The sequence below is a fragment of the Oncorhynchus mykiss genome, chromosome 15 (assembly GCF_057628025.1).
Source record: "Oncorhynchus mykiss isolate SJ-2025 chromosome 15, ASM5762802v1, whole genome shotgun sequence".
NCBI classification, from domain to species: Eukaryota; Metazoa; Chordata; class Actinopteri; order Salmoniformes; family Salmonidae; genus Oncorhynchus; species Oncorhynchus mykiss.
In genome coordinates this window covers 85,512,367-85,539,473 of record NC_143036.1, presented here as the reverse complement: position 1 = coordinate 85,539,473, position 27,107 = coordinate 85,512,367, and the positions used below count along the sequence as shown (strand labels likewise).

General features: G+C 47.0%; 1 protein-coding gene across 17 annotated transcripts in view; it reads right to left on the bottom strand.

Moving 5' to 3' along the window:
* eps8a (EGFR pathway substrate 8, signaling adaptor a) overlaps positions 1 to 27,107 on the bottom strand; it is a 185,201-nt gene that overhangs the window by 73,653 nt on the left and 84,441 nt on the right. For 15 of the 17 annotated variants that reach the window (XM_090201456.1, XM_090201449.1, XM_090201450.1 and 12 more), the window contains 7 exons: positions 23,492 to 23,590; positions 20,079 to 20,158; positions 5,410 to 5,477; positions 3,851 to 3,943; positions 3,391 to 3,459; positions 1,557 to 1,706; positions 1,306 to 1,388 (listed from right to left, as the gene is read on the bottom strand). In XM_090201456.1, coding sequence (XP_090057582.1) covers positions 1,306 to 1,388; positions 1,557 to 1,706; positions 3,391 to 3,459; positions 3,851 to 3,943; positions 5,410 to 5,477; positions 20,079 to 20,158; positions 23,492 to 23,556 — 608 coding nt within the window. In that variant the 5' untranslated portion in view covers positions 23,557 to 23,590. Of the gene's footprint in view, positions 1 to 1,305; positions 1,389 to 1,556; positions 1,707 to 3,390; positions 3,460 to 3,850; positions 3,944 to 5,409; positions 5,478 to 20,078; positions 20,159 to 23,491; positions 23,618 to 27,107 lie in introns of all 17 variants that reach the window. The other 2 variants (XM_090201454.1, XM_090201459.1) reach the window with 1 other exon arrangement.

Genomic DNA, 27,107 nt, shown 5'->3' with positions numbered 1-27,107 from the left:
TCAGGTCTGCACTTTGCCGTTATAGGGCGCAGACTGTGAGGGCTGCTAATAAGCGTAGAACTAAGAGTCCTAGATATTGTCAGAGAGTTTGGCTCTCCACTCAGAACCTTCCCCTTAAGACCACTTCTCGCAAGTTGACCCCGCGGTTCATTGGTCCGTTCCGTATTTCTCAGGTCATTAATCCTGTCGCAGTTCGACTTCTTCTTCCGCGATACCTTCGTCGCGTCCACCCGGTCTTCCATGTCTCCTGTATCAAGCCCGTTCTTCGCGCCCCCGCTCGTCTTCCCCCCCCCCCCCCATCCTTGTCGAGGGCGCACCCATCTACAGGGTCCGTAGGATTTTGGACATGCGTCCTCGGGGCCGTGGTCATCAGTACCTAGTAGATTGGGAGGGGTACGGTCCTGAGGAGAGGAGTTGGGTTCCCTCTCGGGACGTGCTGGACCGTGCGCTGATCGATGATTTCCTCCGTTGCCGCCAGGTTTCCTCCTCGAGTGCGCCAGGAGGCGCTCGGTGAGTGGGGGGGTACTGTCATGTACTGTCATGTTGTGTCTTGTTTCTGTCCTTTCCCTTCACCCTGTCTCCCTCTGCTGGTCGTTGTTAGGTTACCTTTTCTCCCCCTCTTTTCCCCAGCTGTGCCTTGTCTCCTCCTAACTACCTCGTCACCCCTTTTCCCACCTGTTCCCTTTTTCCCTCTGATTAGTCCTCTATATCTCTCTCTGTTTCTGCTCCTGTCTTTGTCGGATTCTTGTTTGTGTTGTTCATGCCTGAACCAGACTATCGTCATGTTTGCTGCAACCTTGTCCTGTCCTGTCGGAACCTGCCGGTCCATCTGAGCCTACGTTTTGTTTTGTTATTAAAGAAGCTCTGTTTACGTTAATTCGCTTTTGGGTCCTCATTCACGCACCGTAACATACAGAGTCCAGTCAGAGAGGACAGGTAGTTAGAGGTGTTTTAACCTAGTGTCTCTAGTCTCTACTACAGTACAGAGTCCAGTCAGAGATGACAGGTAGTTAGAGGTGTTTTAACCTAGTGTCTCTAGTCTCTACTACAGTACAGAGTCCAGTCAGAGAGGACAGGTAGTTAGAGGTGTTTTAACCTAGTGTCTCTAGTCTCTACTACAGTACAGAGTCCAGTCAGAGACGACAGGTAGTTAGAGGTGTTGTACCGTAGTGTCTCTAGTCTCTACTACAGTACAGAGTCCAGTCAGAGACGACAGGTAGTTAGAGGTGTTGTACCGTAGTGTCTCTAGTCTCTACTACAGTACAGAGTCCAGTCAGAGACGACAGGTAGTTAGAGGTGTTGTACCGTAGTGTTTCAGGTCTCTTCTTCACCTTGCCTCCCTTCTGATCCATCATGGCCCCCTCTATATCAGCCTGGATCAGGTTGGCCTGGAGGAGACAGACACAGACAGACAGACAGACAGACAGACAGACAGACAGACAGACAGACAGACAGACAGACAGACAGACAGACAGACATACAGAGAGAGAGAGAATACATCACTAACTGTGTGTGTGTGTGTGTGTGTGTGTGTGTGTGTGTGTGTGTGTGTCTACCTTGATGTCGTCACACTGGAACAGGTGCAGGTCTGGTTTGCCCTGGCCCGGCTCCTTACACACCAGAGCCAAGATGGAGTCGTAGTTGCAGGATGACATCACTGCCTGGCAGTGCATGATGGTCCCCAAGGGAAAGTTCTCCAACTCATTCTGAAACAATAACCAACAGGTCAGTTAACCAGCTTAAAAACTGTACTGAGGCCAGCCCTAACAAACAGGTCAGTTTACAGAACCAGATTAAAAACTGTACTGAGAACAGCCCTAACAAACAGGTCAGTTAACAGAACCAGATTAAAAACTGTACTGAGACCAGCCCTAACAAACAGGTCAGTTTACAGAAGCAGATTAAAACCTGTACTGAGACCAGCCCTAACAAACAGGTCAGTTAACAGAACCAGATTAAAACTTGTACTGAGACCAGTCCTAACAAACAGGTCAGTTAACAGAACCAGCTTAAAAACTGTACTGAGGCCAGCCCTTACAAACAGGTCAGTTAACAGAACCAGATTAAAAACTGTACTGAGGCCAGCCCTAACAAACAGAACCAGCTTAAAAACTATACTGAGGCCAGCCCTTACAAACAGGTTAGTGATCAGAACCAGCTTAAAAACTGTACTGAGACCAGCCCTAACAAACAGGTTAGTGAATATTCAGGTCATTAAGGAAGTTATGGTGTCACTGTGAACCAGAGGAAAGTTAAACAGAGCAGCCTCTTGTAGAAGGCCAGGACTATAGAGTACAGGTATTGAATACAGTTTATCCCGTTTTAAATTTTATCGATTATTTACGTTTTAAAATATCTAAAGTTGGATTAGGAAAGTTGTTTGAAATGTTTGGACAAAGTTTACAGTGAACTTATTAGATATTTTGTAGTCATGCTGGGTGAGTTTTTCTGTTTTTCTGAATCAAACGCGCCAAATAAATTGACATTTTGGAGATATAACGACAGAATTAATCGAACAAAAGGACCGTTTGTGATGTTTCTGGGACATATTGGAGTGCCAACAGAAGAAGATCTTCAAAGGTAAGGCATGAATTATATCGTTATTTCTGAGTTTTGTGTCTCGCCCTGCAGGTTGAAATATGATTGTCATGTGTTTGTTTGATGGGGTGCCATCCTCAGATAATCGCATGGTTTGCTTTCGCCATAAAGCCTTTTTGAAATCTGACACGGTGGCTAGATTAACGAAAAAGTTAAACTTTAACTTGGTGTTAAGCTTTAATTTGGTGTATTGCCCTTGTGAATGTATGAAAGTTAAATATTTCTAATATTTATTTTTGGAATTTCGTACTCTGCAATTTCACCGGATGTGGTCGAAATGTTCCGCTAGCGGAACCTCCATCCGTAACAGGTTTTAATACACCTGGCGTTTCCCTGAACATGGCAGGGCTGTTGTGTTTATACAGGACCTGCCGTTTCCCTGAGCATGGCAGAGCTGTTGTGTTTATACAGGACCTGCCGTTTCCCTGAGCATGGCAGAGCTGTTGTGTTTATTCAGGACCTGCCGTTTCCCTGAGCATGGCAGGGAAAGTTGTGTTTATACAGGACCCCCCACCTAGAGTCAACATTACAACACGTGGGCACGGTCATGGGGGTACGGAGCGCCATTTGGCCTATGCATGCCTCAGGAGGCTCCACAACGGCGTCACCTTCCATATACCACCTCCAACCACATTTTCAGGTCAAGCATAAATGGGCTTTTAGAGATCCACTAGCCAAGATGACTTTCAGTAATTCCCTGATATGATATCCCTGGTCTAGCCAGTAGGTCCCATGATACCCCTGTCCAGTGTATCAGAGCTGGTTCTTCAGACGGCATTCCTGCTCACCCACCTTAGTCTCTGGGTCGATGAGGCTGACTGTCTTCTCCTCCACCTGCAGCAACATGTCCTGGGTCCATACCTAATATCAAACCAATAGGAACACATTGGATCTGTACAGCAGATACCTGATATCAAACCAATAGGAACACATTGGATCTGTACAGCATATACCTGATATCAAACCAATAGGAACACATTGGATCTGTACAGCAGATACCTGATATCAAACCAATAGGAACACATTGGATCTGTACAGCAGATACCTGATATCAAACCAATAGGAACACATTGGATCTGTACAGCAGATACCTGATATCAAACCAATAGGAACACATTGGATCTGTACAGCAGATACCTGATATCAAACCAATAGGAACACATTGGATCTGTACAGCAGATACCTGATATCAAACCAATAGGAACACATTGGATCTGTACAGCAGATACCATAAATGTGTCCTGTGCTTCACCTTCCCCTTGGCATCCAGCAGGCGGAGCTTCCTGATTCCATCCTCAGTGTTGATCATGGCTTCCTTCCTGTCCAGAACAAATGTGGTCAGGTGCTGAGAGGAGAGAGGAGAGGGTTGGAACACGGATAGGATAGGAGAGATGGGAGAGGGTTTGAGACACAGAGGGGATAGGAGAGATGGGAGAGGGTTTGGGACACAGGGGGGATAGAAGAGATGGGTGAGGGTTTGGGACACAGGGGGGATAGAAGAGATGGGAGAGGGTTTGGGACACAGGGGGGATAGAAGAGATGGGAGAGGGTTTGGGACACAGGGGGGATAGAAGAGATGGGAGAGGGTTTGGGACACAGGGGGGATAGAAGAGATGGGAGAGGGTTTGAGACAGAGGGGATAGGAGAGATGGGAGAGGGTTTGGGACACAGGGGGGATAGAAGAGATGGGAGAGGGTTTGGGACACAGGGGGGATAGAAGAGATGGGAGAGGGTTTGGGACACAGGGGGGATAGAAGAGATGGGAGAGGGTTTGAGACAGAGGGGATAGGAGAGATGGGAGAGGGTTTGGGACGCAGAGGGGATAGGAGAGATTAGAGAGGGTTTGGGACGCAGAGGGGATAGGAGAGATGGGAGAGGGTTTGAGACACAGAGGGGATAGGAGAGATGGGAGAGGGTTTGAGACACAGGGGGGATAGAAGAGATGGGAGAGGGTTTGAGACACAGAGGGGATAGGAGAGATGGGAGAGGGTTTGAGACACAGAGGGGATAGGAGAGATTAGAGAGGGTTTGGGACACAGAGGGGATAGGAGAGATGGGAGAGGGTTTGAGACACAGAGGGGATAGGAGAGATTAGAGAGGGTTTGGGACGCAGAGGGGATAGGAGAGATGGGAGAGGGTTTGGGACGCAGAGGGGATAGAAGAGATGGGAGAGGGTTTGGGACACAGAGGGGATAGGAGAGATGGGAGAGGGTTTGGGACACAGATTAGTAACAATCTGTACCCTAACTAACACATTGTGAATGTACGGTAGTAGACTGACCTCAACATGGTACTGTGGGGTGTTAGTCACGCTGTATGTACGGTAGTAGACTGACCTCAACATGGTGGTAGTCACGCTGTATGTACGGTAGTAGACTGACCTCAACATGGTACTGTGGGGTGTTAGTCACGCTGTATGTACGGTAGTAGACTGACCTCAACATGGTACTGTGGGGTGTTAGTCACGCTGTATGTACGGTAGTAGACTGACCTCAACATGGTACTGTGGGGTGTTAGTCACGCTGTATGTACGGTAGTAGACTGACCTCAACATGGTACTGTGGGGTGTTAGTCACGCTGTATGTACGGTAGTAGACTGACCTCAACATGGTGGTAGTCACGCTGTATGTACGGTAGTAGACTGACCTCAACATGGTACTGTGGGGTGTTAGTCACGCTGTATGTACGGTAGTAGACTGACCTCAACATGGTACTGTGGGGTGTTAGTCACGCTGTATGTACGGTAGTAGACTGACCTCAACATGGTACTGTGGGGTGTTAGTCACGCTGTATGTACGGTAGTAGACTGACCTCAACATGGTACTGCGAGGTGTTCGTCATGCTGTTGATGCTGTTTTTGGTGTAGTTCTTCCGTTGTTCTGGAGAAGGACAGGACACAGTCAGCAGCAAAACAAACAGCATCTAGACAGAACTACAGTCATATCATAGCGCGTCTGCTAGGTTACCATGGTACCATTACTACAGTATCATTAAGTATCATCCTCAGGGAGAACTACAGTCATATCATAGCATGTCTGCTAGGTTACCATGGTACCATTACTACAGTATCATTACGTATCATCCTCAGGGAGAACTACAGTCATATCATAGCATGTCTGCTAGGTTACCATAGTACCATTACTACAGTATCATTAAGTATCATCCTCAGGGAGAACTACAGTCATATCATAGCATGTCTGCTAGGTTACCATGGTACCATTACTACAGTATCATTAAGTATCATCCTCAGGGAGAACTACAGTCATATCATAGCGTGTCTGCTAGGTTACCATGGTACCATTACTACAGTATCATTAAGTATCATCCTCAGGGAGAACTACAGTCATATCATAGCATGTCTGCTAGGTTACCATGGTACCATTACTACAGTATCATTACGTATCATCCTCAGGGAGAACTACAGTCATATCATAGCATGTCTGCTAGGTTACCATAGTACCATTACTACAGTATCATTAAGTATCATCCTCAGGGAGAACTACAGTCATATCATAGCATGTCTGCTAGGTTACCATGGTACCATTACTACAGTATCATTAAGTATCATCCTCAGGGAGAACTACAGTCATATCATAGCATGTCTGCTAGGTTACCATGGTACCATTACTACAGTATCATTAAGTATCATCCTCAGGGAGAACTACAGTCGTATGATAGCATGTCTGCTAGGTTACCATAGTACCATTACTACAGTATCATTAAGTATCATCCTCAGGGAGAACTACAGTCATATCATAGCATGTCTGCTAGGTTACCATGGTACCATTACTACAGTATAATTAAGTATCATCCTCAGGGAGAACTACAGTCATATCATAGCATGTCTGCTAGGTTACCATGGTACCATTACTACAGTATCATTAAGTATCATCCTCAGGGAGAACTACAGTCATATCATAGCATGTCTGCTAGGTTACCATGGTACCATTACTACAGTATCATTAAGTATCATCCTCAGGGAGAACTACAGTCATATCATAGCATGTCTGCTAGGTTACCATGGTACCATTACTACAGTATCATTAAGTATCATCCTCAGGGAGAACTACAGTCGTATGATAGCATGTCTGCTAGGTTACCATGGTACCATTACTACAGTATCATTAAGTATCATCCTCAGGGAGAACTACAGTCATATCATAGCATGTCTGCTAGGTTACCATGCTACCATTACTGCAGTATCATTAAGTATGCTACATGTTAGGAATCATCCGGTACATGTTAGGAATCATCCTCAGGGATAACTACAGTATCGTTAAGTGTCATTAAACATCACAGCATAGTTGAAAGATATGTGTTGCGTAGAAACCCAAAGTGGGTGGCCAGCAGAGATAGATGGGATGGGCTGAGGGAAGCTGAGGGTTGGGATGGGCTGAGGGAGGCTGGGGGTTGGTATGGGATGGGCTGAGGGAAGCTGGGGGTTGGGATGGGCTGAGGGAAGCTGAGGGTTGGGATGGGCTGAGGGAGGCTGGGGGTTGGGATGGGATGGGCTGAGGGAAGCTGAGGGTTGGGATGGGATGGGCTGAGGGAGGGAGGCTGGGGGTTGGGATGGGATGGGCTGAGGGAGGGAGGCTGGGGGTTGGGATGGGATGGGCTGCGGGAAGCTGAGGGTTGGGATGGGCTGAGGGAAGCTGAGGGTTGGGATGGGATGGGCTGATGGAAGCTGAGGGTTGGGATGGGATGGGCTGAGGGAAGCTGAGGGTTGGGATGGGCTGAGGGAAGCTGAGGGTTGGGATGGGCTGAGGGAGGCTGGGGGTTGGTATGGGATGGGCTGAGGGAAGCTGGGGGTTGGGATGGGATGGGCTGAGGGAGGCTGGGGGTTGGGATGGGCTGAGGGAGGGAGGCTGGGGGTTGGAATGGGATGGGCTGAGGGAAGCTGAGGGTTGGGATGGGCTGAGGGAAGCTGAGGGTTGGGATGGGATGGGCTGATGGAAGCTGAGGGTTGGGATGGGATGGGCTAATGGAAGCTGAGGGTTGGGATGGGCTGAGGGAAGCTGAGGGTTGGGATGAGGGTTGGGATGGGAAGCTGAGGGTTGGCATGGGATGGGCTGAGGGAAGCTGAGGGTTGGGATGGGATGGGCAGAGGGAAGCTGAGGGTTGGGATGGGATGGGCTGAGGGAAGCTGAGGGTTGGGATGGGCTGGGGGAAGCTGAGGGTTGGGATGGGCTGAGGGAAGCTGAGGGTTGGGATGGGCTGAGGGAAGCTGAGGGTTGGGATGGGCTGAGGGAAGCTGAGGGTTGGGATGGGATGGGCTGAGGGAAGCTGAGGGTTGGGATGGGATGGGCTGAGGGAAGCTGAGGGTTGGTATGTGGAATTGGAGACAAGTGGGAGTTTAGTTGCTGTGTGAGAGATAGAATGATGGTCAAAGATAAAAGCCCAAAAATATATATTTTTTAAAGTCTAAATAAATCATAATAAAAAGTATATTTGAATGACACTAAGTGGCAGTGTTTTTACAACTAATGCCGGTTTGCCTGAGGCTGATGCCGTGCAGGTGTTGGTACACATGCATATACAAACACTCTCATTCAAATAAACACATACAAGAACACCCACCCACACACATGTCATAGTGCCAGACATGCACACAAACATATACAGTTGGCATTGCTGTTTTCTGTTTTGTTCTGTGTTCCTTTTTTGTCTTTAGTTCATTAGTTGTTGGTGCATTGGGGGGTTCTTGGGGGAATGGAATTCATTGTATTTTAAATTGTTCTTCCTGGGGGGGGGACTGTGGGAGGGTCTCGAAGGGTGGGGGATGTGGGCTGGTATCAGGATAAGGGTGGGGGCTGGTATCAGGGTGTGGATGACAGTGGGGGCTGTGGGCTGGTATCAGGGTCTGGATGACAGTGGGGGCTGTTGGCTGGTATCAGGGTGTGGATGACAGTGGAGGCTGTGGGCTGGTATCAGGGTCTGGATGACAGTAGGGGCTGTGGGCTGGTATCAGGGTCTGGATGACAGTGGGAGCTGGTATCAGGGTCTGGATGACAGTGGGGGCTGTGGGCTGGTATCAGGGTGTGGATGACAGTGGGGGCTGTGGGCTGGTATCAAGATGAAGGTTGAATAAGATGGAGGCTGTGGGCTGGTATCAGGGTTGTGAGGCTGAGGGTGAGGGCTGTGGGCTGGTATCAGGGTTGTGAGGCTGAGGGTGAGGGCTGTGGGCTGGTATCAGGCTGAGGGTTGTATAAGATGGAGGCTGTGGGTTGGTATCAGGGTTGTGAGGCTGAGGGTGGGGGCTGTGGGCTGGTATCAGGCTGAGGGTTGTATAAGATGGAGGCTGTGGGCTGGTATCAGACTGAGGGTTGTATAAGATGGAGGCTGTGGGCTGGTATCAGGCTGAGGGTTGTATAAGATGGAGGCTGTGGGCTGGTGTCAGGCTGAGGGTTGAATAAGATGGAGGCTGTGGGCTGGTATCAGACTGAGGGTTGTATAAGATGGAGGCTGTGGGCTGGTATCAGGCTGAGGGTTGTATAAGATGGAGGCTGTGGGCTGGTGTCAGGCTGAGGGTTGTATAAGATGGAGGCTGTGGGCTGGTATCAGACTGAGGGTTGTATAAGATGGAGGCTGTGGGCTGGTATCAGGGTCTGGATGACAGTGGGGGCTGTGGGCTGGTATCAGGGTTGTGAGGCTGAGGGTGAGGGCTGTGGGCTGGTATCAGACTGAGGGTTGTATAAGATGGAGGCTGTGGGCTGGTATCAGACTGAGGGTTGAATAAGATGGAGGCTGTGGGCTGGTATCAGACTGAGGGTTGTATAAGATGGAGGCTGTGGGCTGGTATCAGACTGAGGGTTGTATAAGATGGAGGCTGTGGGCTGGTATCAGGCTGAGGGTTGTATAAGATGGAGGCTGTGGGCTGGTATCAGGGTTGTGAGGCTGAGGGTGGGGGCTGTGGGCTGGTATCAGGCTGAGGGTTGAATAAGATGGAGGCTGTGGGCTGGTATCAGGCTGAGGGTTGAATAAGATGGAGGCTGTGGGCTGGTATCAGACTGAGGGTTGTATAAGATGGAGGCTGTGGGCTGGTATCAGACTGAGGGTTGTATAAGATGGAGGCTGTGGGCTGGTATCAGACGGAGGGTTGAATAAGATGGAGGCTGTGGGCTGGTATCAGGCTGAGGGTTGTATAAGATGGAGGCTGTGGGCTGGTATCAGACTGAGGGTTGTATAAGATGGAGGCTGTGGGCTGGTATCAGACTGAGGGTTGAATAAGATGGAGGCTGTGGGCTGGTATCAGGCTGAGGGTTGAATAAGATGGAGGCTGTGGGCTGGTATCAGGCTGAGGGTTGTATAAGATGGAGGCTGTGGGCTGGTATCAGGCTGAGGGTTGAATAAGATGGAGGCTGTGGGCTGGTATCAGACTGAGGGTTGTATAAGATGGAGGCTGTGGGCTGGTATCAGGCTGAGGGTTGAATAAGATGGAGGCTGTGGGCTGGTATCAGACTGAGGGTTGTATAAGATGGAGGCTGTGGGCTGGTATCAGGCTGAGGGTTGAATAAGATGGAGGCTGTGGGCTGGTATCAGGCTGAGGGTTGAATAAGATGGAGGCTGTGGGCTGGTATCAGACTGAGGGTTGTATAAGATGGAGGCTGTGGGCTGGTATCAGGCTGAGGGTTGTATAAGATGGAGGCTGTGGGCTGGTATCAGGCTGAGGGTTGAATAAGATGGAGGCTGTGGGCTGGTATCAGACTGAGGGTTGTATAAGATGGAGGCTGTGGGCTGGTATCAGGCTGAGGGTTGTATAAGATGGAGGCTGTGGGCTGGTATCAGGCTGAGGGTTGAATAAGATGGAGGCTGTGGGCTGGTATCAGGCTGAGGGTTGTATAAGATGGAGGCTGTGGGCTGGTATCAGGCTGAGGGTTGAATAAGATGGAGGCTGTGGGCTGGTATCAGGCTGAGAGTTGAATAAGATGGGGGATCACAAGGATAAGTTGAGTTACATAAAGAGACAACACACTGATTGAACAAAACTACCTGAATCCATGAGTGAGTAATTTGTGATTCCATTTGTCCGATGGGAGTTTAAAGTAACCTCGGGTTACACAATGCAAAGTTCTGTGTTACTGACTTCAAATGTCAAACAATCAAGGCTATGTGCATTTACTGTATATTTAATTAATGTGTTTAATGTGGTTATGAGCATGTCAATGACATAGAGATGTACAGTATATGGAATGGTATTGCCTATGAAGCTATGTGCATGATCTGAATGAGCTCCGTACACAGTAGTAAGAGCACTGGACTACAGGCTATCAGTAGCAGGGGTTATTAGGGGAGTGGAGCTAAGGACTACAGACTATCAGTAGTAGGGGTTATTAGGAGAGTGGAGCTAAGGACTACAGACTACCAGTAGTAGGGGTTATTAGGAGAGTGGAGCTAAGGACCACAGACTACCAGTAGTAGGGGTTATTAGGAGAGTGGAGTTTAGGACTACAGACTACCAGTAGTAGGGGTTATTAGGAGAGTGGAGTTTAGGACTACAGACTACCAGTAGTAGGGGTTATTAGGGGAGTGGAGCTAAGGACTACAGGCTTTCAGTAGCAGGGGTTATTAGGGGAGTGGAGCTAAGGACTACAGGCTATCAGTAGCAGGGGTTGTTAGGGGAGTGGAGCTAAGGACTACAGACTACCAGTAGTAGGGGTTATTAGGAGAGTGGAGTTTAGGACTACAGACTACCAGTAGTAGGGGTTATTAGGAGAGTGGAGTTTAGGACTACAGACTACCAGTAGTAGGGGTTATTAGGAGAGTGGAGTTTAGGACTACAGACTACCAGTAGTAGGGGTTATTAGGGGAGTGGAGCTAAGGACTACAGACTACCAGTAGTAGGGGTTATTAGGAGAGTGGAGTTTAGGACTACGGACTACCAGTAGTAGGGGTTATTAGGAGAGTGGAGTTTAGGACTACAGACTACCAGTAGTAGGGGTTATTAGGAGAGTGGAGTTTAGGACTACAGATTACCAGTAGTAGGGGTTATTAGGGGAGTGGAGCTAAGGACTACAGACTACCAGTAGTAGGGGTTATTAGGAGAGTGGAGTTTAGGACTACGGACTACCAGTAGTAGGGGTTATTAGGAGAGTGGAGTTTAGGACTACGGACTACCAGTAGTAGGGGTTATTAGGAGAGTGCAGTTTAGGACTACAGACTATTAGTAGTAGGGGTTATTGGGAGAGTGGAGATAAGGACTACAGACTGCCAGTAGTAGGGGTTATTAGGAGAGTGGAGCTAAGGACTACAGACTACTATTAGTAGGGGTTATTAGGAGAGTGGAGTTTAGGACTACAGACAACCAGTAGTAGGGGTTATTAGGAGAGTGGAGATAAGGACTACAGACTGCCAGTAGTAGGGGTTATTAGGAGAGTGGAGCTAAGGACTACAGACTACCAGTAGTAGGGGTTATTAGGGGAGTGGCGCTAAGGACTACAGACTGCCAGTAGTAGGGGTTATTAGGAGAGTGGAGATAAGGACTACAGACTACCAGTAGTAGGGGTTATTAGGAGAGTGGAGTTTAGGACTACAGACTACTAGTAGTAGGGGTTATTAGGAGAGTGGAGCTAAGGACTACAGACTACCAGTAGTAGGGGTTATTAGGAGAGTGGAGTTCAGGACTACAGACTACCAGTAGTAGGGGTTATTAGGAGAGTGGAGTTTAGGACTACAGACTACTAGTAGTAGGGGTTATTAGGAGAGTGGAGCTAAGGAGGGGAAGTGTTCTAGTGTTCTACAACAGCAGGGGAAGTGTTCTAGTGTTCTACAACAGCAGGTGAAGTGTTCTAGTGTTCTACAACAGCAGGGGAAGTGTTCTAGTGTTCTAAAACAGCAGGTGAAGTGTTCTAGTGTTCTACAACAGCAGGGGAAGTGTTCTAGTGTTCTACAACAGCAGGGGAAGTGTTCTAGTGTTCTACAACAGCAGGGTAAGTGTTCTAGTGTTCTACAACAGCAGGGGAAGTGTTCTAGTGTTCTACAACAGCAGGTGAAGTGTTCTAGTGTTCTACAACAGCAGGGGAAGTGTTCTAGTGTTCTACAACAGCAGGGGAAGTGTTCTAGTGTTCTACAACAGCAGGGAAAGTGTTCTAGTGTTCTACAACAGCAGGGGAAGTGTTCTAGTGTTCTACAACAGCAGGTGAAGTGTTCTAGTGTTCTACAACAGCAGGGTAAGTGTTCTAGTGTTCTACAACAGCAGGGGAAGTGTTCTAGTGTTCTACAACAGCAGGGGAAGTGTTCTAGTGTTCTACATCTCCTCTAGAACAGAACAGCAGGAGGATCCTAGAGGGGCCAGGGTGACTTCCTCTCAGAACAGAAGGTCCAGGGAGCGAAAGAGAGAGAACACTTCAAGGTTATCAGTCTCTTCTGCAGAACCAAATAAAGCTCTCTGCTCGCTGACAGGTTAGAGTATGTTCTGTTCTACAGCCTCAGGGTACAGTACACTACATTATTACAAATACACATTATCGTGCATATACATTATCATGCCTATACATTATCACATCTATACATGATCACATATATGTATTATCACACCTATACATTTCCGTGTCTATAAGTTATCATGTATATATATTATCACATATATACATTAGTGTCTATACATTATCGTGTTTATACATTATCGCCGATATACATTATCATGTATGTACATTATCACGACTATACTGTATCATGACTATACATTATCACCTCCATACGTGATCATGTCTATACATTATCATGGCTGTACATTATCATGCCTATGCATGATCACCTCTATACATTATCATGTCTATACATTATCATGTCTATACATTATCGTGTCTATGCATGATCACCTCCATACATTATCATGTATAGACATTATCATGTCTGTATTTCACACTCAAAAGCCACAACCGGTTGTTCTGATAACGTAGAATCTGATAACGTAGAATCTGATAACGTAGAATCTGATAACGTAGAATCTGTCATTTGGTTTTGCAGAAGATTGTGAAGCCTTTGCAACACACACATGCACACTCACTGGGCCGACGCACACACACACACCAAACACACACACAGACAAACACACACACACTCCCACATACCAAACACACACACCAAACACACACACACACACACCAAACACACACACACACACAGACACACACACCAAACACACACACCAAACACACACACCAAACACACACACACACCAAACACACACACCAAACACACACACACCAAACACACACACAGACACACACACCAAACACACACACCAAACACACACACACCAAACACACAGACACACACACCAAACACACACACCAGACACACACACCAAACACACACACCAAACACACACACCAAACACACACACACACACACAGACACACACACCAAACACACACACCAAACACACTCACACCAAACACACAGACACACACACCAAACACACAGACACACACACCAAACAGGGCGCTGTTTGAGTCTACCTTTCTTTTTATGTTTGGCTGACGTGTGGAGGAAGTATATTCCATCTGTTCCTGTGAGTGGAGAGATGGAGAGATGGAGAGATGGAGAGATGAAGAGATGAAGAGATGGAGAGATGGAGAGATGGAGAGATGGAGAGATGAAGAGATGGAGAGATGGAGAGATGGAGAGATGGAGAGATGAAGAGATGGAGAGATGGAGAGATGAAGAGATGAAGAGATGGAGAGATGAAGAGATGGAGAGATAGAGAGAAGAGAGATGAAGAGATGGAGAGATGGAGAGATGGAGAGATGAAGAGATGGAGAGATGAAGAGATGGAGAGATGGAGAGATGAAGAGATGGAGAGATGGAGAGATGGAGAGAAGAGAGATGGAGAGATGGAGAGATGGAGAGATGGAGAGATGGAGAGAAGAAGAGATGGAGAGATGGAGAGATGGAGAGAAGAGAGATGAAGAGATGGAGAGATGGAGAGATGGAGAGATGAAGAGATGGAGAGATGAAGAGATGGAGAGATGGAGAGATGAAGAGATGGAGAGATGAAGAGATGAAGAGATGGAGAGATGGAGAGATGGAGAGATGAAGAGATGGAGAGATGGAGAGATGAAGAGATGGAGAGATGGAGAGATGAAGAGATGAAGAGATGGAGAGATGAAGAGATGGAGAGATGGAGAGATGAAGAGATGGAGAGATGGAGAGATGGAGAGATGGAGAGATGGAGAGATGAAGAGATGGAGAGATGGAGAGATGGAGAGATGAAGAGATGAAGAGATGGAGAGATGGAGAGATGGAGAGATGGAGAGATGAAGAGATGGAGAGATGGAGAGATGGAGAGATGAAGAGATGGAGAGATGGAGAGATGAAGAGATGGAGAGATGGAGAGATGGAGAGATGGAGAGATGAAGAGATGAAGAGATGGAGAGATGGAGAGATGAAGAGATGAAGAGATGGAGAGATGAAGAGATGGAGAGATGGAGAGATGGAGAGATGGAGAGATGAGAGATGGAGAGATGGAGAGATGAAGAGATGGAGAGATGGAGAGATGAAGAGATGGAGAGATGGAGAGATGGAGAGATGGAGAGATGAAGAGATGAAGAGATGAAGAGATGAGAGATGGAGAGATGGAGAGATGAAGAGATGAAGAGATGAAGAGATGGAGAGATGGAGAGATGAAGAGATGAAGAGATGGAGAGATGAAGAGATGAAGAGATGGAGAGAAGAGAGATGGAGAGATGGAGAGATGAGAGATGGAGAGATGAAGAGATGGAGAGAAGAGAGATGGAGAGAAGAGAGATGGAGAGATGGAGAGATGGAGAGATGGAGAGATGGAGAGAAGAGAGATGGAGAGATGGAGAGGAGTGATAATGAGTGAGGTGATGAAGAGACGGAGAGATGGAGAGATGGAGAGATGGAGAGAAGAGAGATGGAGAGAAGAGAGATGGAGAGATGGAGAGAAGAGAGATGGAGAGATGGAGAGATGAAGAGATGGAGAGATGGAGAGATGGAGAGAAGAGAGATGGAGAGATGGAGAGATGGAGAGATGGAGAGATGGAGAGATGGAGAGAAGAGAGATGAAGAGATGGAGAGATGGAGAGATGGAGAGATGAAGAGATGAAGAGATGAAGAGATGGAGAGATGGAGAGATGAAGAGATGGAGAGATGGAGAGATGGAGAGATGAAGAGATGGAGAGATGGAGAGATGGAGAGAAGAGAGATGAAGAGATGGAGAGATGGAGAGATGAAGAGATGAAGAGATGGAGAGATGGAGAGATGGAGAGATGGAGAGATGAAGAGATGAAGAGATGGAGAGAAGAGAGATGGAGAGATGGAGAGATGGAGAGATGAAGAGATGGAGAGATGGAGAGAAGAAGAGATGAAGAGATGGAGAGATGGAGAGATGGAGAGATGAAGAGATGGAGAGATGGAGAGATGGAGAGATGGAGAGATGAGAGATGAAGAGATGGAGAGATGGAGAGATGAAGAGATGGAGAGATGAAGAGATGAAGAGATGGAGAGATGGAGAGATGGAGAGATGGAGAGAAGAGAGATGGAGAGATGGAGAGATGGAGAGATGAAGAGATGGAGAGATGAAGAGATGGAGAGATGGAGAGAAGAGAGATGAAGAGATGGAGAGATGGAGAGATGGAGAGATGGAGAGATGAAGAGATGGAGAGATGGAGAGATGGAGAGATGGAGAGATGAAGAGATGGAGAGATGAGAGATGAAGAGATGGAGAGATGGAGAGATGGAGAGATGAAGAGATGGAGAGATGGAGAGATGGAGAGATGAAGAGATGGAGAGATGAAGAGATGGAGAGATGGAGAGATGAAGAGATGAAGAGATGGAGAGATGGAGAGATGGAGAGATGAAGAGATGGAGAGATGAGAGATGAGAGATGAAGAGATGGAGAGATGGAGAGATGGAGAGATGAAGAGATGGAGAGATGAAGAGATGGAGAGATGGAGAGATGAAGAGATGGAGAGATGGAGAGATGGAGAGATGGAGAGATGAAGAGATGAAGAGATGGAGAGATGGAGAGATGGAGAGATGGAGAGATGAAGAGATGGAGAGATGGAGAGATGGAGAGAAGAGAGATGAAGAGATGGAGAGATGAAGAGATGGAGAGAAGAGAGATGAAGAGATGGAGAGATGAAGAGATGGAGAGATGGAGAGATGGAGAGAAGAGAGATGAAGAGATGGAGAGATGGAGAGATGAGAGATGAAGAGATGGAGAGATGGAGAGAAGAGAGATGGAGAGATGGAGAGATGGAGAGATGGAGAGATGAAGAGATGGAGAGATGGAGAGAAGAGAGATGAAGAGATGGAGAGATGAAGAGATGGAGAGATGGAGAGATGGAGAGAAGAGAGATGAAGAGATGGAGAGATGGAGAGATGGAGAGAAGAGAGATGAAGAGATGGAGAGATGGAGAGATGGAGAGATGAAGAGATGGAGAGATGGAGAGAAGAGAGATGAAGAGATGGAGAGATGGAGAGATGGAGAGATGGAGAGAAGAGAGATGAAGAGATGGAGAGATGGAGAGAAGAGAGATGGAGAGATGGAGAGATGGAGAGATGGAGAGATGGAGAGATGAAGAGATGGAGAGAAGAGAGATGAGAGATGGAGCGATGAGAGATGGAGCGATGAGAGATGGAGAGATGGAGAGATGAGAGATGGAGAGATGAAGAGATGAAGAGATGGAGAGATGGAGAGATGGAGAGAAGAGAGATGAAGAGATGGAGAGATGGAAAGATGGAGAGAAGAGAGATGAAGAGATGGAGAGATGGAGAGATGGAGAGATGAAGAGATGGAGAGAAGAGAGAAGAGAGATGAAGAGATGAAGAGATGGAGAGATGGAGAGAAGAGAGATGAAGAGATGGAGAGATGGAGAGATGGAGAGAAGAGAGATGAAGAGATGAAGAGATGGAGAGATGGAGAGAAGAGAGATGGAGAGATGGAGAGATGGAGAGATGGAGAGATGAAGAGATGGAGAGAAGAGAGATGAGAGATGGAGCGATGAGAGATGGAGCGATGAGAGATGGAGAGATGGAGAGATGAGAGATGGAGAGATGAAGAGATGAAGAGATGGAGAGATGAAGAGATGGAGAGATGGAGAGAAGAGAGATGAAGAGATGGAGAGATGGAAAGATGGAGAGAAGAGAGATGAAGAGATGGAGAGATGGAGAGATGGAGAGATGAAGAGATGGAGAGAAGAGAGAAGAGAGATGAAGAGATGGAGAGATGGAGAGATGGAGAGATGAAGAGATGGAGAGATGGAGAGATGAAGAGATGGAGAGATGGAGAGATGAAGAGATGGAGAGATGGAGAGATGAAGAGATGGAGAGATGGAGAGATGAGAGATGAGAGATGAGAGATGAGAGATGAGAGATGGAGCGATGAGAGATGGAGCGATGAGAGATGGAGAGATGGAGAGATGTGATAATGAGTGAGGTGATGGAGAGATGGAGAGGAGTGATAATGAGTGAGGTGATGAAGAGATGGAGAGATGAGAGATGGAGAGATGGAGAGGAGTGATAATGAGTGAGGTGATGAAGAGATGAGAGATGGAGAGATGGAGAGATGAGAGATGGAGAGATGAGAGATGGAGAGATGAGAGATGGAGAGGAGTGATAATGAGTGAGGTGATGGAGAGATGGAGAGGAGTGATAATGAGTGAGGTGATGGAGAGATGGAGAGGAGTGATAATGAGTGAGGTGATGAAGAGATGGAGACGAGTGATAATGAGTGAGGTGATGGAGAGATGGAGAGGAGGGATAATGAGTGAGGTGATGGAGAGATGATAGAGGGATAGATAATGAATGGTGATGGAGAGATGAGAGGAGGGATATGATCTGACTCAATATAAAGCACTATTGACTCATCAAGACTAATTATCTGTTGGATATGAAGCCAACTCCAGAACCCATTTGATACTGTATCCTTCTGTGGCATTGTGAGGACATAGGAACAGCCTTCTGTGGCATTGTGAGGACATAGGAACAGCCTTCTGTGGCATTGTGAGGACATTGGAACAGCCGTCTGTGGCATTGTGAGGACATAGGAACAGCCTTGACTTGGGCAGATAAAAGAGCAGGGGAGGTGTGTCAGAGACAGATCACCTGACAGGTTCCACCACAGCAGGGGAGGTGTGTCAGAGACAGATCACCTGACAGGTTCCACCACAGCAGGGGAGGTGTGTCAGAGACAGATCACCTGACAGGTTCCACCACAGCAGGGGAGGTGTGTCAGAGACAGATCACCTGACAACAGATGGAGGATATCCCCATGCCATCCACTAGATATCCTACATATTGAACATGTTGCAGAGTACCTTGGTAAGCTGCTCACAGCAACCTATGGAAGAAACAACCAGGTTCAGGTTGGTGAAGAGCTGCAGCTGACGTGGCTTTCAGGTCTCCACCTCTTATGATGCTGCTTCTTATTTCAGGTCTCCACCTCGTATGATGCTGCTTCTTATTTCAGGTCTCCACCTCTTATGATGCTGCTTCTTATTTCAGGTCTCCACCTCGTATGATGCTGCTTCTTATTTCAGGTCTCCACCTCTTATGATGCTGCCGCTTCTTATTTCAGGTCTCCACCTCTTATGATGCTGCTTCTTATTTCAGGTCTCCACCTCTTATGATGCTGCTTCTTATTTCAGGTCTCCACCTCTTATGATGCTGCTTCTTATTTCAGGTCTCTACCTCATATGATGCTGCTTCTTATTTCAGGTCTCCACCTCTTATGATGCTGCTTCTTATTTCAGGTCTCCACCTCTTATGATGATGCTGCTTCTTATTTCAGGTCTCCACCTCTTATGATGCTGCTTCTTATTTCAGGTCTCTACCTCATATGATGCTGCTTCTTATTTCAGGTCTCCACCTCTTATGATGATGCTGCTTCTTATTTCAGGTCTCCACCTCTTATGATGCTGCTGCTTCTTATTTCAGGTCTCTACCTCATATGATGCTGCTTCTTATTTCAGGTCTCCACCTCTTATGATGCTGCTTCTTATTTCAGGTCTCCACCTCTTATGATGATGCTGCTTCTTATTTCAGGTCTCCACCTCTTATGATGCTGCTTCTTATTTCAGGTCTCTACCTCATATGATGCTGCTTCTTATTTCAGGTCTCCACCTCTTATGATGATGCTGCTTCTTATTTCAGGTCTCCACCTCTTATGATGCTGCTGCTTCTTATTTCAGGTCTCTACCTCATATGATGCTGCTTCTTATTTCAGGTCTCTACCTCATATGATGCTGCTTCTTATTTCAGGTCTCCACCTCTTATGATGATGCTGCTTCTTATTTCAGGTCTCCACCTCTTATGATGCTGCTGCTTCTTATCTCAGGTCTCCACCTTTTATGATGATGCTGCCTCTTATGGACCCTGATTTAGACAAAGGGTCCTACAAGAACACTCACTACATGCTTTGGGGGGAAAGTGAGAGAGAGAGAGAGAGAGAGAGAGAGAGGGGGCGAGGGAGGGATGGAAAGAGAGAGAAAATGACAGGTAGCTTCTGTACCTACCGTAAAGGGCTTTAGAGATGGACTTGGTGTTGGACCTGGCGTTGCAATCTGGAGGCTCTGTAGACTGGGAACCATGACCACTGGAGAGAGAGAGAGATGTGGAGAGAGACAGAGGGAGAGATGTGGAGAGAGACAGAGAGAGAGAGAGAGATGTGGAGAGAGAAAAAGAGAGAGAGAGAGAGAGAGATGTGGAGAGAGACAGAGAGAGAGAGAGAGCAAGATATGTGGAAAGAGACAGAGAGAGAGAGAGGGAGAGATGTGGAGAGAGAGAGAGCAGGGGAGGGAAAGAGAGAGAGAGAGAGAGAGAGAGAGATGTGGAGAGAGACAGAGAGAGAGAGAGAGAGAGAGATGTGGAGAGAGACAGAGAGAGAGAGAGAGCAAGAGATGTGGAAAGAGACAGAGAGAGAGAGAGCGAGAGATGTGGAGAGAGAGAGAGCAGGGGAGGGAAAGAGAGAGAGAGAGAGAGAGAGAGATGTGGAGAGAGACAGAGAGAGAGAGAGAGAGAGATGTGGAGAGAGACAGAGAGAGAGAGAGAGCAAGAGATGTGGAAAGAGACAGAGAGAGAGAGAGCGAGAGATGTGGAGAGAGAGAGAGCAGGGGAGGGAAAGAGAGAGAGAGAGAGAGAGAGAGAGAGAAAGAGAGAGAGAGAGAGAGATGTGGAGAGAGACAGAGAGAGAGAGAGAGAGCAGGGGAGTGGGACAGAGAGTTGTGGAGAGAGACAGAGACAGAGAAAGAGGGAGCGGGGGAGGGAGAGAGAGATATGTGGAGAGAGACAGAGAGAGATGTGGAAAGAGACAGAGAGAGAGAGAGAGAGAGAGAGAGAGAGAGAGAGAGGGGGGGGGGAGGGAGAGAGAGAGAGAGAGAGAGAAGATTCCCTTACACATACCCACAAAGAATTTCAAAACAAACCCAATTTTGATCAACTCACAGCAGCAAGATGTGTGACCTGTTGCCACAAGAATAGGTCAACCAGTGAAGAACAAACACCATTGTAAATACAACCCATATTTATGTTTATTTTATTTCCCTTTTTGTACTTTAACTATATGCACATCGTTACAACACCGTATAGACAAATGTCTGTCTTCTTTTTAAACCTTAGTTTATGATCTATTACAGTGCCTTGCGAAAGTATTCGGCCCCCTTGAACTTTGCGACCTTTTGCCACATTTCAGGCTTCAAACATAAAGATATAAAACTGTATTTTTTTTGTGAAGAATCAACAACAAGTGGGACACAATCATGAAGTGGAACGACATTTATTGGATATTTCAAACTTTTTTAACAAATCAAAAACTGAAAAATTGGGCGTGCAAAATTATTCAGCCCCTTTTTTCAGTGCAGCAAACTCTCTCCAGAAGTTCAGTGAGGATCTCTGAATGATCCAATGTTGACCTAAATGACTAATGATGATAAATACAATCCACCTGTGTGTAATCAAGTCTCCGTATAAATGCACCTGCACTGTGATAGTCTCAGAGGTCCGTTAAAAGCGCAGAGAGCATCATGAAGAACAAGAAACACACCAGGCAGGTCCGAGATACTGTTGTGAAGAAGTTTAAAGCCGGATTTGGATACAAAAATATTTCCCAAGCTTTAAACATCCCAAGGAGCACTGTGCAAGCGATAATATTGAAATGGAAGGAGTATCAGACCACTGCAAATCTACCAAGACCTGGCCGTCCCTCTAAACTTTCAGCTGATACAAGGAGAAGACTGATCAGAGATGCAGCCAAGAGGCCCATGATCACTCTGGAGAGAACTGCAGAGATCTACAGCTGAGGTGGGAGACTCTGTCCATAGGACAACAATCAGTCGTATATTGCACAAATTTGGCCTTTATGGAAGAGTGGCAAGAAGAAAGCCATTTCTTAAAGATATCCATAAAAAGTGTTGTTTAAAGTTTGCCACAAGCCACCTGGGAGACACACCAAACATGTGGAAGAAGGTGCTCTGGTCAGATGAAACCAAAATTGAACATTTTGGCAACAATGCAAAACGTTATGTTTGGCGTAAAAGCAACACAGCTGAACACACCATCCCCACTGTCAAACATGGTGGTGGCAGCATCATGGTTTGGGCCTGCTTTTCTTCAGCAGGGACAGGGAAGATGGTTAAAATTGATGGGAAGATGGACGGAGACAAATACAGGACCATTCTGGAAGAAAACCTGATGGAGTCTGCAAAAGACCTGAGACTGGGACGGAGATTTGTCTTCCAACAAGACAATGATCCAAAACATAAAGCAAAATCTACAATGGAATGGTTCAAAAATAAACATATCCAGGTGTTAGAATGGCCAAGTCAAAGTCCAGACCTGAATCCAATCGAGAATCTGTGGAAAGAACTGAAAACTGCTGTTCACAAATGCTCTCCATCCAACCTCACTGAGCTCGAGCTGTTTTGCAAGGAGGAATGGGAAAAAATGTCAGTCTCTCGATGTGCAAAACTGATAGAGACATACCCCAAGCCACTTACAGCTGTAATCGCAGCAAAAGGTGGCGCTACAAAGTATTAACTTAAGGGGGCTGAATAATTTTGCACGCCCAATTTTTCAGTTTTTGATTTGTTAAAAAAGTTTGAAATATCCAATAAATGTCGTTCCACTTCATGATTGTGTCCCACTTGTTGTTGATTCTTCACAAAAAAATACAGTTTTATATCTTTATGTTTGAAGCCTGAAATGTGGCAAAAGGTCGCAAAGTTCAAGGGGGCCGAATACTTTCGCAAGGCACTGTATCTATGTAAACATGTTTCCCGTGCCAATAAAGACCCAACCACCATGTTGACTTCTGTCATTGTGTCGACAGGAGGAAAGGCTGGTGGTGCTGGGTAGACAGCAGGGTGTGTGTGGACGTACATTGACAGGGTTGTATCTGGGCATACTGGCGTCTCTCTCTCACCCAGAGGAGGGTCATGTTTCAGGGTGCTAATCATCGCCTTGATACTTGGTCTTTTCTCACACTCCTCCCAGTCTCCACCAGGCTGCTTCTAATTGGTTGAATAATTAATTATGGATGGGTTCTGTTAACGCTGTTAGCAGGACTGAGTGAGGAGAGGAGACCTCAGCACCTTCACCACACAGCCACCACGGCTATCTACCTCTACTGGAAGGACTGGGACAGGAGAGGAGAGGAGAGGAGAGGAGAGGAGAGGAGAGGAGAGGAGAAGAGAGGAGAGGAGAGGAGAGGAGCAGAGACAGAGACAGAGAGACAGAGAATGTGTGATGGGTGGTCAGAGTGATGGTCGTCAGAGAGATGGTCGTCAGAGAGATGGTGGTCAGTGTGATGGGTGGTCAGTGTGGTGGGTGGTCAGTGTGATGGGTGGTCAGAGTGATGGGTGGTCAGAGTGATGGGTGGTCAGAGTGATGGGTGGTCAGAGTGATGGGTGGTCAGTGTGGTGGGTGGTCTTACTTGAGTTGTGAGGTGTATGAGTCAAACCCTCCCTGGGGGAAGGAGGGTGGGGCGTAGCCGTTCATCCTGGAAGGGGAGGTGAACTCAGAGGACAGTCACCTGATGGGGCACACAGAGGACAGTCACCTGATGAGACACACAGAGGACAGTCACCTGATGAGACACACAGAGGACAGTTACCTGATGAGACACACAGAGGACAGTCGCCTGATGAGACACACAGAGGACAGTCTCCTGATGAGACACACAGAGGACAGTCTCCTGATGAGACACACAGAGGACAGTCACCTGATGAGACACACAGAGGACAGTCGCCTGATGAGACACACAGAGGACAGTCTCCTGATGAGACACACAGAGGACAGTCGCCTGATGAGACACACAGAGGACAGTCGCCTGATGAGACACACAGAGGACAGTCACCTGATGAGACACACAGAGGACAGTCACTTTGCTTTGTCGTGAAGAATGCCAAATCTGTTGTATCCTAATGGGATATGAAGACTGGTTCAGGCTTACAGCTAGCTAGCAAGCTAATGTAATGGGATATGAAGACTGGTTCAGGCTTACAGCTGGCTAGCAAGCTGATGTAATGGGATATGAAGACTGGTTCAGGCTTACAGCTGGCTAGCAAGCTAATGTAATGGGATATGACTGCAGCAGTATCCTGGCTGGCCAATAGAAAGCCAGTGGGCTGCAGCAGTATCCTGGCCGGCCAATAGAAAGCCAGTGGGCTGCAGCAGTAGACAGTATTCTGGCTGGCCAATAGAAAGCCAGTGGGCTACAGCAGTATTCTGGCTGGCCAATAGAAAGCCAGTGGGCTGCAGCAGTATCCTGGCTGGCCAATAGAAAGCCAATGGATTGCAGCAGTATCCTGGCTGGCCAATAGAAAGCCAGTGGGCTGCAGCAGTATCCTGGCTAGCCAATAGAAAGCCAGTGGACTGCAGCAGTATCCTGGATGGCCAATAGAAAGCCAGTGGGCTACAGCAGTATCCTGGCTGGCCAATAGAAAGCCAGTGGGCTACAGCAGTATCCTGGCTGGCCAATAGAAAACCAGTGGACTGCAGCAGTATCCTGGCTAGCCAATAGAAAGCCAGTGGATTGCAGCAGTAGACAGTATCCTGGCTGGCCAATAGAAAGCCAGTGGACTGCAGCAGTATTCTGGCTGGCCAATAGAAAGCCAGTGGACTGCAGCAGTAGACAGTATTCTGGCTGGCCAATAGAAAGCCAGTGGACTGCAGCAGTATCCTGGCTGGCCAATAGAAAGCCAGTGGACTGCAGCAGTATCCTGGCTGGCCAATAGAAAGCCAGTGGACTGCAGCAGTATCCTGGCTGGCCAATAGAAATCCAGTGGACTGCAGCAGTATCCTGGCTGGCCAATAGAAAGCCAGTGGGCTGCAGCAGTATCCTGGCTGGCCAATAGAAAGCCAGTGGGCTGCAGCAGTATCCTGGCTGGCCAATAGAAAGCCAGTGGGCTGCAGCAGTATCCTGGCTGGCCAATAGAAAGCCAGTGGACTGCAGCAGTATCCTGGCTGGCCAATATAAATCCAGTGGACTGCAGCAGTACACAGTATCCTGGCTGTTCCTCCTCGTGATGCTGCGTCTCACCACAGTTAGAGACCAAGCCCCTCAGTTCCTGCTCCCACAGCAACAAGGACAGTGGAGCCCCCTCCTCACCAAGCCAATGAGCCCCTCGCCTAAACCTCACCATGGTAACGGGTCAAGCCAGGCAGGAGAGAGGGTCCCATCTCTCTCTGTGTGTTAGAGATGGTCGTGGGGGAAGGAAGAAAGGGTATCCCTCCCGACTACACCTCCCATCTTTACTCATTAAGACATGACTACACCTCCCATCTTTACTCTCATTAAGACATGACTACACCTCCCATCTTTAGTCATTAAGACATGACTACACCTCCCATCTTTACTCTCATTAAGACATGACTACACCTCCCATCTTTACTCTCATTAAGACATGACTACACCTCCCATCTTTACTCTCATTAAGACATGACTACACCTCCCATCTTTACTCTCATTAAGACATGACTACAACTCCCATCTTTACTCTCATTAAGACATGACTACACCTCCCATCTTTACTCATTAAGACATGACTACACCTCCCATCTTTACTCTCATTAAGACATGACTACACCTCCCATCTTTACTCTCATTAAGACATGACTACACCTCCCATCTTTAGTCATTAAGACATGACTACACCTCCCATCTTTACTCTCATTAAGACATGACTACACCTCCCATCTTTAGTCATTAAGACATGACTACACCTCCCATCTTTACTCTCATTAAGACATGACTACACCTCCCATCTTTACTCTCATTAAGACATGACTACACCTCCCATCTTTAGTCATTAAGACATGACTACACCTCCCATCTTTAGTCTCATTAAGACATGACTGCACCTCCCATCTTTACTCTCATTAAGACATGACTACACCTCCCATCTTTAGTCATTAAGACATGACTACACCTCCCATCTTTAGTCATTAAGACATGACTACACCTCCCATCTTTACTCTCATTAAGACATGACTACACCTCCCATCTTTACTCATTAAGACATGACTACACCTCCCATCTTTACTCTCATTAAGACATGACTACACCTCCCATCTTTAGTCATTAAGACATGACTACACCTCCCATCTTTACTCTCATTAAGACATGACTACACCTCCCATCTTTACTCTCATTAAGACATGACTACACCTCCCATCTTTACTCATTAAGACATGACTACACCTCCCATCTTTACTCATTAAGACATGACTACACCTCCCATCTTTACTCATTAAGACATGACTACACCTCCCATCTTTACTCATTAAGACATGACTACACCTCCCATCTTTAGTCATTAAGACATGACTACACCTCCCATCTTTACTCTCATTAAGACATGACTACACCTCCCATCTTTACTCATTAAGACATGACTACACCTCCCATCTTTACTCTCATTAAGACATGACTACACCTCCCATCTTTAGTCATTAAGACATGACTACACCTCCCATCTTTACTCTCATTAAGACATGACTACACCTCCCATCTTTAGTCATTAAGACATGACTACACCTCCCATCTTTACTCTCATTAAGACATGACTACACCTCCCATCTTTAGTCATTAAGACATGACTACACCTCCCATCTTTACTCTCATTAAGACATGACTACACCTCCCATCTTTACTCATTAAGACATGACTACACCTCCCATCTTTACTCTCATTAAGACATGACTACACCTCCCATCTTTACTCTCATTAAGACATGACTACACCTCCCATCTTTACTCTCATTAAGACATGACTACACCTCCCATCTTTACTCATTAAGACATGACTACACCTCCCATCTTTACTCTCATTAAGACATGACTACACCTCCCATCTTTACTCTCATTAAGACATGACTACACCTCCCATCTTTAGTCATTAAGACATGACTACACCTCCCATCTTTACTCTCATTAAGACATGACTACACCTCCCATCTTTACTCTCATTAAGACATGACTACACCTCCCATCTTTACTCATTAAGACATGACTACACCTCCCATCTATAGAGATACCTACTATCCCCA